Here is a 17,830-nt window from a genome sequence, read left to right as displayed (position 1 = left end):
ACAAGACTTTTCAAATCTCGGATAATCTAAAATATACTACAGGGGCGCCTGGGTGGCGCAGTCGGTTAAGCGTCCGACTTCAGCCAGGTCACGATCTCGCGGTCCGGGAGTTCGAGCCCCGTGTCAGGCTCTGGGCTGATGGCTCAGAGCCTGGAGCCTGTTTCCGATTCTGTGTCTCCCTCTCTCTCTGCCCCTCCCCCGTTCATGCTCTGTCTCTCTCTGTCCCAAAAATAAATAAACGTTGAAAAAAAATTTTTTTTAAATATACTAAAAGTTGGGAATAATGGAGGAAATAAAATAAAATTCAATTAGTTAATGCTTTTTAAAAAGCTGACCTTTGTTTAAAACTATGTTAAATATTTCCTTAAGTGAGCAAGAAAGTGAAATCAGCAAGAAATCTTTAGTAATTATTTTCAAAATGAGAAAAGGAAAACAAAAATGTTAAACTACAGTAATACAGTTTAATAGTTTAAGTCCCCTAAAAGTCTTATAAGCAAAAATATCCTTAATATTTTAAGATTAACCGTAATTTGTGTGTATATATAAAAAAAAAAAAAAACTATGACAAAATTTCATACCTTATCTTTCACTTGCCGGAACATGTTTTCTCTGCTTCCAGCTCCCAACTTTTCAAACTTTACTCTCTATTCAACTTTTTATACTCATACCTCAACTTTAAGGGCATTTCCAAATTGGGGGGGAAAAAAACTTCATTATTCAATGTTCATTGTTTTAATAAGCAACGAGTTAAAATTCATTTTTATCTCTATAATATATTCCTATATAAAACACAGGGGATTATTTTTCCCTATGGAAGTGTAGTTTTTATAGCTTGAAATCTGTAGTATTTTCTCCATCAAAATTCAAAGTAACTAAGAGGGAAGGACTTACCTTCTTTTGCAGGCTTTTCTAATTTGCACCATGGCACCAGGTAAGTAATCTCAAACTCTTGTTCATCTATGAGAGCCAGATTTGGAATGAGAAATTGTTGCCAATCTTTATTTTTGGCCAGGGCTTTCCGAACTTCAGTTCGGTGAGCAAAATTATCTATGGGAAGAAAAGGAGTAATAAAAGTAAAAATTTATTTAAAATCACCTGTACCTTTTTTTTTTTTTTTTTTTTTTTGGATTTCATTCAATTCAGCAAATGTTCACTGAGGCCACGTAAGGACACTGTTAAATCACTGGAGATACCAACATAAATAGATATGACATCTGTCCTTAAATTTCTCATGCTCTAAAAGGGGAGTAGGAATTTAAACAACTAATGATAACGTCATATGGTGGGGTTTATAAACTATTCTCTAGTAGGTAGTTGTGTGACTTAGGTTAAGTTATTGAATCTTTCTGTGCCTGTTTCTTACTCTGTGAAATGGGAATAATGATATAGTATCTCCCTCCAGGGTTTCTGTGCAGGTTAAATGAATTACTATACGAAAGGTGCTTTGAGCAGTGTTTGACACCTGGATAGCACTCAATAGATATTAATTATTCTTATTGTTTGAGACATTTAAACTATAGTGCCAGTTTAGAGAAAGACTATTATTCTTTGGTGGTAGTGGTGATGGTGGTGGTGGTGGTGGTGTGTGCTCAGGTCAAGGTACACTCTGTATTAAATTTAACATAAATAAAAGGAATATGTGCTTTTTTAGCATCTTCTTTGAATAGCTTCCAAAGAAATCGTGCTGATTCTCTTTCTTATGATCACCATTCTTTTTACCCAGTATTTATTTCTCTTACGTTTGTTACTCAAATATTTACTAACATTTAGGCCTAGTATTATATTTACTTTTAGGGCCTCAGTAAGACTAATGGTAAGAAGTTTTTCTATGGTTTATGCAGGGCATCTTTAGAGCTTAAGTGAGTTATTATCAGGACCTGACTGGTGATTTTTTAAAGGGACATGAGTCCACTGGTGGCATATTAAAACACAAATTGTGTTTTCATGGGATTTGTTCTATTACTATGTGGAGAACCCCTAAACTATGGCCATGTTAAATACAGAACGAACATTTTTCATATTAAAGTACTTCATGACTATTAACTTTGGACACTGATGATTAAACATTAAGTGAAGCATTGAAATTCTTTGGGTTTCATCAAGTCCTGATGTGGACTTCACAAAGATTCACAAAGATGTGTGGAGTAACACACATTCCGGGGATTCCTGTAACCTGTTCTTCTTTGACTATTAAATTTCAACAATAAGAAGGAATTACTCTCCCATCCTTTATATTAACCTACTTGGTTCTTACAACCCCTGCTATATTTTTTTCATAACTCATCCTTACCATAAGCCATTTATAATTTTTCTGAGAACTAAAGTCTAGTTCACAATTTTATGATTTGAAATATGAGATGCCACACTTTCCCATTTATGGTAACATAAAGATTTGGGCAAAGGGTTGTTAAAGGTGTACCCCTGGGAAGAGGAATTACTGAATTCATTTTTTACTGTTCCCCATTTCAAAAGTTTAATTTAACCTGTGGGTATTTATACTAATCTAGATCCAAGAGCTAAGCATCATGTAACACTTAACAGAACAAAAATCTATACTGAACCCTTAAGCTGGAAAAACCATACCATACTTCCAAATATGAAACACTTTATTCATTTTGCCTCCAAATTCTACACTCCAGGATCCAACCAATTCAGAGTGAGCTGTCCGAAGATGTATGTTTTTCTTAATGTTTTCCAGAAACTCATTCATCTTTGAGGGCTTAAAGTAATAAGTACGAAATTCATAGAATGTTCCATCATATTGTCTTGGGCCCGTAGCAAAAGATGAGTGCACCTGAAGAAAGATAAGGCAAATTTAAATATTTTGGGAAGGCAGGGTTTATAATACTGTTACAACCAAATCTGAATCTAGAAACAAGGGATACTCATTAGACTCATAATCCATATTTGTACCACTGTTGTCATCTGTCCTTAGACATTTGTTTAGAGAGATGTCAATACAGACAACTACTCTTAAGTATGCTGAATATATAGCTACTGTTTCTTAGCAGGGATCTACTGTTAGCCACTTTTTCATGAATTTTATCGTAAGAAGACACTGAAGTCTTAATAAAAGTCATTTACTCAAGAACTACAATTAGGATTCTAATAAACTTGCAAATGTCTTACCCTATTTAGCCAATATTCTGTTTTCAGTCAATACTATATGTTATACTACTATATACTACTATAACTATACAGTTATGCAATTAAATAACTTTATAAAATATGCAGGTGTTATGGAAGGTGAAATGGAAATGTCTTAGCAAAAAACCCTTTTTTAGGTTTTTCTTAAAAATAAAAAATGCTATTCAGGTCAAAGTATTTATCACATCTAATGAAGTAGATCCCTGGTAAGGACAGGAATGGACTCTGATGCTAAAGGAAGCTATAATCTATCCATGGATTATATATACATTATACCATACTATAACCACATTATACTATGGTGGTAGACTGTATGAATGCTATAAAGGAAAAATCAAGGAGTTAGAATTGTGTGAATCATTATTAGGTTTAATTATAGGTGCAATGTGAAGAAAGGCATTTAATCCATCCAATTATACCAGATTGACGAAAATATCTTTTAAGAACCACCAAGTTCTTTTTGCATTAGTCATATGCTATCTATATAAATTTTTCTTCTAAATTAGTCCTCCAAGTCTAAATGACCTTAGCTAGGACATGCAGAGATTATCTTCCGTATATGTATTTATGTGTATGCACACACATGCACACACATTATGGTGGCATTTGCATTTACAAATCTTTCTTACTATAGGTTTGGCTATCGTGCCAATTTTATAAAACTTATTAATAAGAACTATTTATTAAAAGTAGTGGTACACGAGTGCCTGGCTGGCTCAGTCAGTAGAGCATGTGACTTTCAATCTTAGGGTCATGAGTTCAAGTCCCACTTTGGGCATGGAGCCTACTTTATAAATAAATTAAGTAAATAAAGTAAGTTTTGGTACAGAGTTATGGACTAATTTTGGGCTTTTTTGACTCCCTGATATGCCAAATGAAACTAGTAGGCTTCTTTATCTGACATAATTTAGGTTAAAACACACAATTTTTAAATATATTTTGTGTATAAAGTCATAATTATATACTTGAATTCATTCCATTCATGTCCCCTATGATTTCTGTTCCTATTGCCCGAGTATCTAAGCTTACTTGGAAAGCAAGTATTCCCACCAAAAACAATTGCAGATACTTCTACTTTTGCTGGACATGCTTGTGTCATTTTAATCAAATTTTAATTAAAGAATGTTATGCAAATAAACAACTGACTAGTGTTATAGTTTAAAAAGTAGTATAAATAAAATATATTAGAAAACGGAACCGTTGGGTATTTATAACAATTGCTTTTATGTTATTTTTCAGAGAATTTGTATTTGGAAACAAATATGTGGTCAAAGGCACATAGTTTTATTATTTTTCAAATAAGAAACAATTAGAGGAAAAGCCCAGGGAAAGGTAACAGCAGTGAGGTAAGCGTGTGTGCTTGTGGGGAGGTGATTTTTGTCAAAGGGCAGAAACTACAATTATTTATGGGGTAGGATTCGTAAGTGTTCCAGGCTCCCTTATCTTCAGGTTAGGGCTCATTTTCAGCAGCACTTATATTCAATTAAAAGAGAACACTTGGCTCACATTTAATAAAGTCACAGTCCAGAATAAAGGTGTAAGGAATAACTTTTGGCCCTGTCCCAGAAAAGTGTGGATCAGAAGGATAAAGACTATTGCTAATCATGGGTGAATGGGCCATTACTGGTTCTTCTTCAGTCTTCACCAGAAAGTCAGTCTCTAGAGTAGGTTAATTCCCTTCCTACGTACCTTTCGAGAAAGAAATACAAGCCTAAATATCCAAAGGAAAAAAACACTGTAGACTGACAAATAGGCGGGTTCCCAACAGTTAAGGATGAATCACAAAAATCTGTTGTGCACGTTTCTCATTCAAGGGTAAATGAGGCTGTTACCGTATCTGCTCTGAGGTTCCTAACCCTGCCAGTCTCGGACACGACCCACAGGAAACAGTGGGAGGCTGGGCTGGATGCTCCACGACCCGCACCCTGGGCCTTCTCTTCCAGGTTCTCTGGAAAAAAGCTCGCTGTGTACACTTCGTTTAAACAAGGGAGGTCACTTCGGTCGCCAACTACTAGTTGACCTATTTCTCCTCTACCTTTCGTCGGGGGGGGGGGCGGGGAGGGCGGTGGCTTGTCAAACGATAAATAGAAAAGGCTCGATCAGCAAGCACTGGGCACCGGCCTCAACGTGGCGACCGCAGGGGGCTGGGCGGCAAGAACGAAGCAGCGGGAGCTTCAAGGGTGTCCTCAGGGACGTCGGGCACGTAGGCCAGAAAAATCCCATTCGCGGCTGCTCGCGAATTGGCCTGGAGGCGATACTGCCAGCGGACCCTCCCTGAACTGCGCTTCCATGCTCCCGTGAGTCCTGGGAGTCCTGTGATCCCACTTCCGGTTCTCAGACGTGCAATAGAATAATTTGGGCCCGGGAACCGACTGGGCGCATGCGCGACGCTCGTAAGTCTGGGAGCGCAGCCGGGAAGCGCTAGCGCGGGACCTCGAGCTCCTCGCTGACGTCCCTCCCCTCCCCCAAGGCACGGCTTGGGCACGTCTCCGCGGCCGGTACCTGAGGCGCGAGCGTCCGCGCAGCCAGAGCTCTAGTCAGGCCGCTTCGGAGGACGAGCATGGTGCGGCTGCGAGCGCTGGGAGGGCCAGCCAGCCAGTATTCTGTCTTCGGTTCCTCCTGGTAGGGCTAACCCGCCTGGAAAAGAGCAGCGACCGAGCTACTGGCAGACGCAGGCTGGGGCGGGACTCCGCGGCTGCAGCTCCGCCTCTGGTGCCGGGAGGCGCGGCGGCACCGCCCGGTTGGCTGGCGTCGTCCGTGGGCGTCACGTTCGGGCCCCTGCCCCCTCCGGCCCACCGTTTGTTTCCTCAGACGTTCTCACCCAAACGTCAGAGGGGCATTAGGATTAGCTGAACGCGGAGAGCGTGCCTGTGCCACCTTTCTGAGCCCATCAGCTAGTCTCCACGCGCGGTTGCGCACAGTTCTTAAAGTTCGTGCCCAGAATGTGAGTGTGTTTGTCCTTTGAGAAGGAAGTATGATGCGTGCATATTATAATGCTGTGCGTTGAAAATCGTGGAGGTTTTTGTCCTTGTTCATTTTTAGTCGGGGTGACTTAAACGTCAAGAGCAGGGAGGCTTCACTTCTCCTCATTAAATGCATGGTGGTTCTCTAATTGCCACCGCAGCATGACCTTGTAAGGCTCTTAATGATTTGAAATTGCATTTCCCAGGAGCTCATTGGAATGGGGGTCCCGAACTAGGTATTCAAAAGCCAGTGGGGGGTGTCTGGGTAGCTCAGTTGGCTAAACGTTGGACTCTGGCTCAGGTCATGATCTTGCAGTTGGTGACTTCGATTCCCACGTTGGGCTCTGTGCTGACAGCTCATAGCCTGGAGCCTGCTTGGGATTGTGCGTCTCCTTCGCTCTTTGCCCCTCACCCGCTCAAGCTCTTTCTCTCTCAATCTCAAAAATAAACATTAAAAAAAATTTTTTTTAAGTCAAAGTTAAACATACATAGTTTCAAGTCAAATAGTTTTATAAGTCTTAAAAAGCGAACCAGACCTTGGGTCTTTTCCTCCCTATCCCTGATTATTGGTCCCCAGAATAACTATTCTCAGCATTTTCCAGTTGTTTCTTCTAATGCTTTATTCTCTTTTTCTAAATTACAGGCTTTTTCTAGTGTGTCTTGATATTTTCAGTAGTGTCTGTTGCTTGGAAAAAGAGGATTTAGGTTTCTTATATACCATTCCTTCAAAATAACCTTCCCTTCCCCATCTGACAATGGTTGCATTAAAAGTTGTCACATTATTAATTTACAGATTGTTTACATTTTTATTACTAATTGCATTGCATTAATACACATAATTACACAATGCATAATCAAACACAGTTACCCAATAGTTACCTTGTTGCACACATTGAAATAATACTGCTTATACTATCAAGAATAGAGAATTATTGGGGCGCCTGTGTGGCTCAGTCGGTTGGGCGTCCCACTTCGGCTCAGGTCATGATCTCACAGTTTGTGAGTTTGAGCCCCGCATCAGGCTCTGTGCCACCAGCTCCGAGCCTGGAGCCTGCTTCGGATTCTGTGTCTCCCCCTCTCTCTGCCCCTCCCCTGTACATGCTCAGTCTCTATCTCTTAATAATGAATAAACATTAAAAAAAAAAAAGAATAGAGAATTATTACAGGGATATCACCTGTGGTTGTATTGGTTGTGCCTTCTTCAAGGACTTGAATTATCTGTTCAGAGGAGAGAGGCTTTTTAAAATACAATTCCAGAGGGGATAAGTGTTTCTGTATGATGGGCATTAGTTTTTAACCAAGTAAGACAAGACGAAGCATCATCTGTGCCTGGACTGGATCTTTACATTTAAATATATTTCCTTAGACTCTGCTCCCCATGGATTAACAATTCATTCACTCATACAGCCCATATTTATTAAATTCTTTTTTTTCAATATATGAAGTTTATTGTCAAATTGGTTTCCATACAACACCCAGTGCTCATCCCAAAAGGTGCCCTCCTCAATACCCATCACCCACCCTGTGTTTTTTTAGTTATTGTAATGGGTCTTCCTGAATTATTTCAAGTTTTCTTTTGTTTTCTTTCATTTGATTTGTTTTCTGTCTTGGCAGTGTTTTTCCTAAAGTATTTTTGTATTTGTAATTCTTGGCTATCAGCTCATATTTTGCAGTGAGACTACTTTTTTTAATGTTTGTTTAGAGGGAGAGAGAGGGAGGGAGGGAGAGAGAGAGGGAGAGAGAGAAAGAAAGTGCAAGCAGGGGAGGGGTAGAGAGACAAGGAGACAGAATCCCAAGCAAGCTCCATGCTTGATCTCACCAACCGTGGGATCATGACCTGAACCGAAATTGAGAGTCAGACGCTTAACCCACTGAGCCACCCAGGTGCCCCAAAAACATTTTTTTTGAAAGCTCTTTGAGCGTGAGTGGAGTTTGTCAAATAGCGGGCTTCACTGTAGGGTTTTCTATTATTTCATTGAGGGGAAAAACCCCCATTTGTTACCATCTGTAAATCATTTCTCTTAAATCTAGTCAGTTACCCCTGTGAGGAAACTTGCAGATTCCCATCTGTGAGTTATAAGCCTTACTGCCAGTTTTCTGTGACTGAGAAGGGAGGGAGGCTGGATATCTTAGTATTTGATAGGTAGTCATTCACTTAATTTGTTTATGACTGGTTCTAACCTTGCCAACTGTATCTGGTACTTCTGAATGTGGTTTACGTTTTCAAGAATATATTAAATAGGACAGGCTGAGCTGCTGTAACAAATAGATACCAAATGTATAATGCCTCAGAGACAACAATATTTTACTTCTTGTTCCTTAAGAATCTAAAGTGGGTTTTCCTGGTTGGCAGGCAGCTCTTCTGTATATGGTGAATCAAGGAGCCAGACTTCTACACAGTGGTTTTGCCATACATAGAAACTCTATCATCAGCTGCATCTAGCCAGCAGAAAAGTAGAGTGAACTTCCAAAATGAAAATACTTAACAGATAGTAAAGAGTGATTCATGGTTATAACTTAGGGAAAACATTGGTAAGTGCTGCAAGGTGCCTAAGACAATTTCCTATTCACTCACAGGTTTTAATCATCCTCAAAACCCAGTGAGTTAAACTATATCTCCAAGTGAAGAAGGTAAAGTTCTAAGAGAGAAATAATTTTCTGAGGTTCACTGCTGCTAAGTGGCACATCCAAGATTTAAAGCCAGATTGTAAAACCAGTTCATTTTAACATTTATTTTTAAAATATGTGTGGTAGAAAAGAGTGTCCAAGCAGCATTTAAGATGAACTGTTTTTCTGTGACATTTTGTTTAGAAACAAATCTCTGAACTGCCTAGAAGATACATAAAGTATGTTGAAAATTATTGTTGTATATCCTAAACTTCTGACAAGTAGTCCAAAGCTAGATAAATCTGGAATTTTAAGATAGGCTAATGTGATAGAGAGCAGCTGAATAGTTATTTTAGACTGGGTGGAGTAAGGTTGCCTGTCTAAGGAGGTAATATGAAACACATATCATACATACAAAAGTAGATGTAAAGTGTCAATACACTTTAGAGAATAATAAATTGAATGCCTGTTACCTGCCACCAAGCTTAAGAAATCAAATATGGTCAGCAATTTAGAAGCCCAATACGGGTTCCTTTCTGGTCACATTCTCCTCCCTGTAACACCTTCCCCAACCTCCTTGCCTCAAGCAGCCAAAACCCAGAATTTTGTGTTAAATATTGCATTCACTTTCTGTGATTTTCAGCTACATTTGTGTATAACTCTAAACAATATATTGCATTGGTTTGCCTGTTTTACAACTTTATAATGGAATTAGGCTGTTTTTGTTATTCTGTCAGTTGACATAAGATTTTTTGAAAATCATGTATTTTGATGCAGTCACAGTAATTAATACATTTCTGTACTATATGCTCTTCCATTGTATGGACATATATTTGTCCATTTGATATTATGAACAAAGATGTTTTGAATTTTTTTGTATACCTAGATAGTTCTAACTAGATAGTTCCTGTTCCCATATGAAAATTTTCTCTAGGCCAGGGATTCTTACCCCTCTTTATGCCATAGAACCTTTTGGAAATCTTGTAGGCCTATGGAACTGTAGTGTCTGAGGGCAGGTCACTCTAAGATGGGCCACGTTATCGTGAAGATTATTTTGAGCTGAAGCCAATCAAGACCCTGCAGGCTCAAGAGAAACTTTGACCCCTCTCTTAAGTACAGTGAAAAATCTAAACTGGGGATCTTTGCCAGAATAAGGGTTATTACTGAGATAAATTTTATCTGAGTGACCCATTTGTATGGCAGAACAAGTATCTAATTACCAAATATCTGCGGTTCTTCTAATTACCCTGTGAATTACATTCTTTCCTCTGCACTTCTCCTTAGTTCAGGATGATATACATACCTCATTTTGCCTGACTATCTTGGCAATTTATATCTATTTGGATTCCTCATGATGAAATTTTGGGGTGATGGAGGGCGGTTTGTGGGGTCCAGAGCCCACAGCCAAGAAAGAATTCTTGAAGACATCTTTGGTGCAAAAAGGTGATTTTATTATTAAAGCATGGGGACAGGACCCATGGGCAGGAAGAGCTGCACTGCTAGTGTGGACAGTGACTGCTTTATGGAGTCGGGGGAGGTAAAGTCAAGAGGGAGTTTGTTGCCAAAGAGACTATCAGACGCTAAAGACTTACTGGAGGCCTAGCTATTGTCAAACTAAGGTTGTTTTTCCCAAAGCAAAGGGAGTTTCTACTGACCATTGATGGGATTGCCTTTTTCTGGTAAACTTGTGGAGAGTCTTATCAATGAAACCATTTTTTTTTGTCTTATCCAGTTTTGGGGTATCCTGGAGTGTCCAAGGAATATCACACATTGTCCCACCTTGGGTGTGGGGCGGGTGGGGGGGGAGGCGGTGGCGAGTGCTATTAGCCTGCACTTTGCCCTCAGCTTGCCCCACGCTCCCTCATCACTCATACATATGCTTAAATTTGATTTTCTCCTGTTAATCTGTCTCATATTAATTTAATTCTTAGTCCAGCTTAGAAGAGCTCTTGAAGGGTTCTTGCTCCCTGATACAATTATAATGTTTTACATACTTAGCAAATACATAGGTTTACAGAGAAAACAGATTGAGGCGGAATGATCAAAATATGAAACCAAATTCTTTTTTTTTTTTAAGCTTATTTATTTAAGTAATCTCTACACCCAGCATGGGGCCCAAACTCACAACCCTGAAATCAAGAGTTGCATGATCTTCCAACTGAACCAGTCAGGTGCCCCTGAAAGTAAATTCTTGATAAAGAATTTCTTTAAAGAATTTCTTTATCTCTAAAGAATTTCTTTAAAGATTTTCTTAAAAAAAAATTATTTTGAGAGGGAGAAAGAGAGAGAGTGCACCTGCACAAAAAGTGCAGAGAGAGAGAGAGAGAGAGAGAGAGAGGGAGAATGAGAGAATCTTAAGCAGGCTTCATACTCAGTGCAGAGCCTGATGTGGGGGCTTGATCTCATGAACTGTGAGATCATGACCTGAGGTGAAATCAAGAGTCAGACACTTAACTGACTAAGCTACCCAGGTGCCCTGATATACTTCTTTATTAAGGTAACAGGATCTATTGTCAGATTTAAAGACTATCATAATTTAAGTAGTGATAAGCATAAAAATTTTTTTATATTTTTACAACACCTCTAAATGGAATTTGACAATATCTATGATATTTATTGGTCACAAAATCACAGGTCCCATTAATAATACTGTGATTTGTTGCCTACATTCATACATAAAGGGAATGCTTATTTTCAGTTAGAAGTTGGTGACAATTGTTAAAAAACAAAATTTAGGGGCACCTGGGTGGCTTAGTTGAGCATCTGACTCTTGATTTGGGCTCAGGTCATGATCTCATAGTTCCTGAGATCGAGTCCCGCTGTTGGGCTCTGCTCTGACAGTGCAGAGCCTACCTGGGATTCTCTCTCTCTCTGCCCCTTCCTGCCTGTGCGCTCTCTCTCTCTCAAAATAAATACATAAACATTTTTAAAAAAAACACAAAATTCAAGAGAGTAAATTTTGAAGATCCAATTGCCTTTATTAAACAATTAATGAATTGGGCAACATCTCACTCCAGCAAGTAGATATTCTGAGGAGTTGTACAAAATGGAAATTGCTGATAGGAAGGAGGGCGGGGCAAGAAAGTTATAACCAAAGGAAAAGAAAGGATTGTTTAAAGCATGACCCTTTTCCCTGGTTGGGGTGGGGGAAGAACGGGTTTTTATCATGCAGATTATCTCATCTTCCTTTAGGGGATGGCGGGGCCATGTGACAGACTCAGTGGCACTTATTAGAAAATTCCTGACTGGGGTGCCTGGGTAGCTCAGTCAGTTGTTAAGCGTCAGACTCTTGGTTTCAGCTCAGGTCTTAATCTCATGGTTCCTGAGTTCCACTCTGAGCTGGCAGCGTGGAGCCTGTATAGGATTCTTAACCTCTCCCTCTCCCTCTGCCTCTCTCCCACTCATACTGTCTCTGTATCTCCCAAAATAAATAAATAAGCTTAAAAAAACAAAAGAAAAAAAAATTCCTGACTTACAAGTTAAGATTACATTTCGGGGGAAGGTTGATTCTGCAGTTAGATTAGGTATTAACCCCTGGTTTAGTGACTTGGTGCCTTAACCTAAGTGATACCATTTTGAGATGTTTTTTTTTTTTTTTAACACAATAAAAATGTAATTTTTTCCCACCCAAGTTACCAAAACCTCTGCATTCTTCCATAGACACTGTGTACCAGAGGTTAGGAACCACTGCATTAGAGTATATATGAAGGAATGGAATTGTTAGGTTATAAGATATGTACATATTCATCTTTACTAAAGAGTGCCAAATTGTCTTATAAATTTGTACCTTTAATTGTAGTGTATGGGTTTTTTCTGACCAATTTTTTATACTGTCCATTTGGTCTGATGAGTATGAAGATGCATTTTACACCTTACATAACAAATGGTGTTCCTGTGTGGTTTTGTCCAAAGGTCCAGATCTGCAGAAGGAAGCAGAAGATCCAGCAGGAGAGCTGGATCCAGTGTAAACTTTAGATGCTTGTATTTTGGTGACATATGTGGCTAAGTACCTGAGTGCTATATTCCACGGCCACTAGATGGTGGTATAGACTACTTTTCCTTCATTACAGTTTGAAATAGTATGTGCTATTTTTGTTGTCACCTTTGAGTTCCTGTAATTTAAACTATAGTTATTTAGTGTGGAGATACCTTACAGCCCTTTTTGTGTGTGCATGATACAGGATTATGTATTGGAGGGAAAAAATATAGTAAAGGATATTAAGGAACAAAAATTCAAGTTTATAGTTTGAAGATGTGAAGATGTAATTGGCTTTATTCAACAATTCATGAATTGGGCAGCATCTCTTCAAGTAAATAGGTGGTTGGAAGTGGTGTACAAAATAGTATCATTTTATAGGCAGAAAGTGGGTGGGGCAAGGAGGTTATTAGCAAAAAAAAAGAAAGGATTGTTTCAGGCCAGGTCATCTTTTGGAGGGAGAGGAATGGCAGGGATCTTATGCAGATTACCTTACTATTGCTGATCAGGAAATTTCAGATTGACTGTTTAAGATCCCATTTCTGGGAAAGGTTAAAACTACAACGAAGTCTTGGTTTGGTGTTATGGGTGCAGATAACTCCATTTTGAGTCTGTTGTTTCTTTTCCAACAAGGCAAATTACTACCAATGTTTATGTGTTTCTTTTCTTTATTATTATTTATAAAAGTAAATTAGAAGTAAAAAATAACTTCGATTTTCATTCAGTGTTTCTTAAAATTTTTATACTCATATCAGCGAATATTTGTTAAGCACCTGTTGTGTGTTGAGCATTAATTTAATGCTATGGAGAAGGAAAATGTCAGACTGGATGCTTTTTCAGCTTGTCAGCATGTCTCGATATTTCTGTGTCAGCCTCTTTGCTACTAGCCTAGTAACTGGAAAGATTTGTGAGCAACTCAGTATTAAATATGGTATGAATTTCTTCAAAGTTGTTTCTATTTAAATTTTTTATTACTAAAACATATGAATGTATGAGTTTAATATATATTATTATATCTGTGTTTAGATATGTTAATTGGCTTTCTTTAAGTTTTAAGTTTAACTTCTCATTAATAAATGTAATTATTTCTTAAAATAGGTTTTACAAGTCCATTGCTTTGAGTAATCCTTGTGCCTCCCACCTGGAGTGGGGAGAGTGTTATGGGAGAAATAGTTCTGGAACTTTTGCTACTTAAATATGCTGGCTTTTTGCTTTGCATAAATTGAGACACTTTCTAGCTTAAAACATTTGTGCACTTAGTTTGTGACATATATTTTTGGGTGTGAAGTTCCTCTTTCATTGAAGACCCATTATCCAGCGCTCTCTAGTGTATTTCTTTTCACCTACACAAGTTGTCATAGATACCTACTAGCTGAGTAATTAATTTACTTTTTAATTTGTTTTAGTTTTACTTAACTGTAATTGTTTCTGCAGCATCTTTATAATTTGTTTAATTTATATGTGAGAAATAATTTACATTTCTCTGATTTCTTCTGAATTCAGCATCTTTTCATAATTTCGTAGGCCATATCATTTTCATTTTTGAGGTCTCACTTTATTACTGTCATCCAGTTTTCTGTTGTATTGGCCATCTTTATCTTACTGATATGGAGTCTTGCTGAAAAAGCCTGAAAAAGAAGAGCAAGTTGATGTCAAAATTGCCTAAGATAACAGATGACCTTCGGTGCTGGCTTCTTGCAGAATCCAGAGAGACAGACCTGCTCAGTGGGATGGACAGCAAAGGGTCTTACCAGGTGAAGGGCTGGAAACTCACACAGCAGCAGTTTGTGGCCCTTCTGTGGAAGAGGCTGCTGACTACCAGAGGAAGTCGGAGTCGGAAGGGATTCTTTGCTCAGGGGACTCTGGCTTCATGGATGGGCGCTGGCTCCCTGACCAGAGGAAGCAGGAGAAGGTCATGGTTAAGAGAGGATGCTGGGGCCAGACTCTATGTATTTCAATACCAGTTCTGTTTCTTGCCGCTCATGCGTCTGCGGGCAAGTTACTTTGCTGTGCCTCCATCTTGTCATCTTTAGAATGAAGACAATGTACCTATGACACAGGGTTGTTCTAAGCATTAAAATGAATAACTGCTTGGATGACATGATACTGTATGTGGAAAACCCAAAAGACTCCACTAAAAAACTGCTAGAACTGATCCATGAATTCAGCAAAGACGCAGGATATAAAATCAATGTACAGAAATTGGTTGCCTTTTTATACACTAATAATGCAGCAGAAAGAGAAATCAAGGAATTGATCCCATTTACAATTGCACCAAAACCCATAAAATACCTAGGAATAAACCGAACCAAAGAGGTGAAAAATCTATACGCTGAAAACTATAGAAAGCTTATAAAAGAAAGAAGACACACACACAAAAAATGGAAAAAACATTCCATGCTCATGGATTGGAAGAACAAATATTGTTAAAATGTCAATACTACCCAAAGCAATCTACATATTCAATGCTAACCCTATCAAAATAACACCAGCATTCTTCACAGAGATAGAACAAACAATCCTAAAATTTGTATGGAACCAGAAAAGACCGTGAATAGCCAAAGCAATCCTGAAAAAGAAAACCAAAGCTGGAGGCATCACAATTCTGGACTTCATGCTGTATTACAAAGCTGTAATCCTCAAGACAATATGGTACTTTCAGAAAAACAGACACACAGATCAATGGAACACAATAGAGAACCCAGAAATGGATGCACAAATGTATGGACAACTAATCTTTGACAAAGCTGGAAATAATATCCAATGGAAAAAAGTCTCTTCAGCAAATGGTGTTGGGAAAACTGGACAGCAGAAGAAAGAACCTGGACCACTTTCTTCCACCATACAAAAACAAAACAAAACAAAACAAAAAACAAAACAAAACAAAACCTCAAAATGGATGAAAGACCTAAACATAAGACAGGAAGCCATCAAAATTCTAGAGGAGAAAATAGGCAACAACCCCTTTGACTTTGGCCACAGCAACTTCTTACTTGACATGTCTCCAGAGGCAAGGAAACAAAAGCAAAAATTAACTAGTTTCTTCACAAAAAAAAGGAAATAAAACTAGATAAAAAGCTTCTTCACAGAAAAAGGAAACAATCAGCAAAACTAAAAGGCAATTGATGGAATGAGAAGATATTTACAAATGACATATCAAATAAAAGGTTAGTATCAAAATCTATAAAGAACTTATCAAACCCAATGACCCAAACACAAATAATCCAGTGAAGAAATGGGCAAAAGACATAGACACTTTTCCAAAGAAGACATCCAGATGGCTAAGAGACACATGAAAAGATGCTCAACGTCACTCATCATCAGGGAAATACAAATCAAAACCACAATGAGATACCACCTCACACCTGTCAGAATTGCTAACATTAGCAACTCAGGCAACAACAAATGTTAGCGAGGATGCAGAAAAAGACGATCTCTTTTGCGCTGCTGGTGGGAATGCAAACTGGTGCAGCCACTCTGGAAAACAGTATGGAGGTTCCTTGAAAAATTACAACCCAGCAATTGTACTACAAGGTATTTATCCAAAGGATACAGGGGTGCTGTTTCAAAGGGGCACATGCATCCCAATATTTATAGCAGCACTGTCAGCAATAACCAAAGTATGAAAACAGCCCAAATGTCCATCGACTGATGACATCAGTCATATCGACTCGATAACATCAGTCCATATTGACTGGATGAAGAAGATGTGGTATATGTATCTATACACATGATATATTACTTGGCGATCAAAAAGAATGAAATCTTGCCATTTGCAACAATGTGGATGGAACTAGAGTATATTATGCTAAGCAAAGTAAGTCAGTCAGAGAAAGACAAATATATGACTTCACTCATGTGGAATTTAAGATACAAAGCAGATGAACATAAGGGAAGGGAAGCAAAAATAATATTAAAAACAGGGAGATAAACCATAAGAGACTCCTAAATACAGAGAACAAACTGAGGGTTGCTGGTGGGGTGTTGGGTGGGGGGATGGGCTAAATGGGCAAGGGACAGTAAGGAAGACACTGGTTGGGATGAGCACTGGGTGTTATATATAAATTCTATTCCTGAAATCATTATTACACTATATGTTAACTAACTTGGATTTAAATTAAAAAAGAAAAAAAGGAGTAACTGCTTAGAATGGGGCCTGACATTGAGTAGTGCTGTGTGTGTGTGTCTGGGCAAATTCAGTTTTCATAACTTGAGAAATGATACGTCCAGATGTACTTGATATATGCACTTCTTGGAAACATGATTTTTCTCTAAATTGATTTTTAACTGCAAATTGACAAAAAGGTAGCCACAGAGGAAAGAAAAAAAATGGGCAAACAGACTGAGAAGACTCACTACACTATTGCCTGCATGTGAGTGTTGGCATGCTAAGTTGCTTCCTCAGAAGGGATGAAATTATCCCACTCTATAAAACCAAGAAGTATAAAATCAAGAAGTATAAAACTAAGAGATTCTTCCCTATAGACTATGTGGATAATGCAGAAGAGTATGAGTTTGGAGATACAGACCTGAATTTGAATTCTGGTTCTGCTACTTATTGGCTGTGTGACCTTGAGCACGTTAATTAGTCTCTCTGAGTTCAACTACCTTGTTCGTTGATTGGTGATGATGATACTACTACTTAGGGCTGTAACAATAACTAGATCATTGTCATGTATTTTCCCATAAAGAAGGATTTAGGTCTTGACGCATTTTGAGGCCATTATATGGTGACAGTGGCTGCTGTTTCCCTTTCAGAGTGGGATCTTACTGGGTCATTTAGTCTTGGTCTGCAGATTACAAGTGAGCACATGAGGCCACAGTGGGAAGTGACTTCACATGGATACGCTAAGAGTAGAGACAGAACCAGGTTTCAGGTCTTTGGACTCCTGGTCCAGGGCTTTGCTCTCAGCCTTTCTCAGAGCTGAGCTGGGCTCCTGGTCCAGTGTGGTCTTTGGTCTTCAGAGGGCAGAGGACAGGACCCTATGTTCTGAGTCACCCTGACATATGACTACTGTTTCCTCCGAAGTTTTTAGCTTGGGGCTTCTGCCAGGTGGCCATAGCCTCTGGCCTTGTGCTGCCAGCTTCCAGAAATGCCTGGAGGGAAGAGGTTTAGTTCTCAGGATCTGCTGCTTCT

At 38.8% G+C, this 17,830-nt stretch overlaps 3 protein-coding genes across 12 annotated transcripts in view; 1 reads left to right on the top strand and 2 right to left on the bottom strand.

Moving 5' to 3' along the window:
• LOC101080332 (protein NipSnap homolog 3A-like) overlaps nt 1–5,848 on the bottom strand; it is a 43,010-nt gene extending 37,162 nt beyond the window's left edge. For 4 of the 5 annotated variants that reach the window (XM_006939340.4, XR_006588493.1, XR_441728.4 and 1 more), the window contains exons 1-3: nt 5,650–5,847; nt 2,584–2,794; nt 892–1,047 (exon numbers count right to left, since the gene is read on the bottom strand). In XM_006939340.4, coding sequence (XP_006939402.1) covers nt 892–1,047; nt 2,584–2,794; nt 5,650–5,709 — 427 coding nt within the window. In that variant the 5' untranslated portion in view covers nt 5,710–5,847. Of the gene's footprint in view, nt 1–891; nt 1,048–2,583; nt 2,795–5,649 lie in introns of all 5 variants that reach the window. The other variant, XR_006588494.1, reaches the window with a different exon arrangement.
• Nucleotides 5,849–5,951: 103 nt separating this feature from the next.
• Nucleotides 5,952–17,830, top strand: part of LOC101080836 (olfactory receptor 13C9) — a 238,118-nt gene continuing 226,239 nt past the window's right edge. For all 6 annotated transcript variants that reach the window (XM_045042505.1, XM_045042507.1, XR_006588488.1 and 3 more), the window contains exon 1: nt 5,952–6,091. The gene's annotated coding sequence lies outside the window, so the exon portion shown is untranslated. The remainder of the gene's footprint in view (nt 6,092–17,830) is intronic.
• The window catches only part of NIPSNAP3A (nipsnap homolog 3A), a 30,195-nt gene continuing 26,809 nt past the window's right edge, over nt 14,445–17,830 (bottom strand). Inside the window, exon 6 of the mRNA XM_045042515.1 lies at nt 14,445–14,582. Within this exon, the coding sequence (XP_044898450.1) occupies nt 14,509–14,582 (74 nt within the window). The 3' untranslated portion in view covers nt 14,445–14,508. The remainder of the gene's footprint in view (nt 14,583–17,830) is intronic.

The sequence above is a fragment of the Felis catus genome, chromosome D4, assembly GCF_018350175.1.
Source record: "Felis catus isolate Fca126 chromosome D4, F.catus_Fca126_mat1.0, whole genome shotgun sequence".
Classification (NCBI taxonomy): Eukaryota; Metazoa; Chordata; class Mammalia; order Carnivora; family Felidae; genus Felis; species Felis catus.
This window is presented reverse-complemented; position numbering and strand designations above follow the sequence as displayed.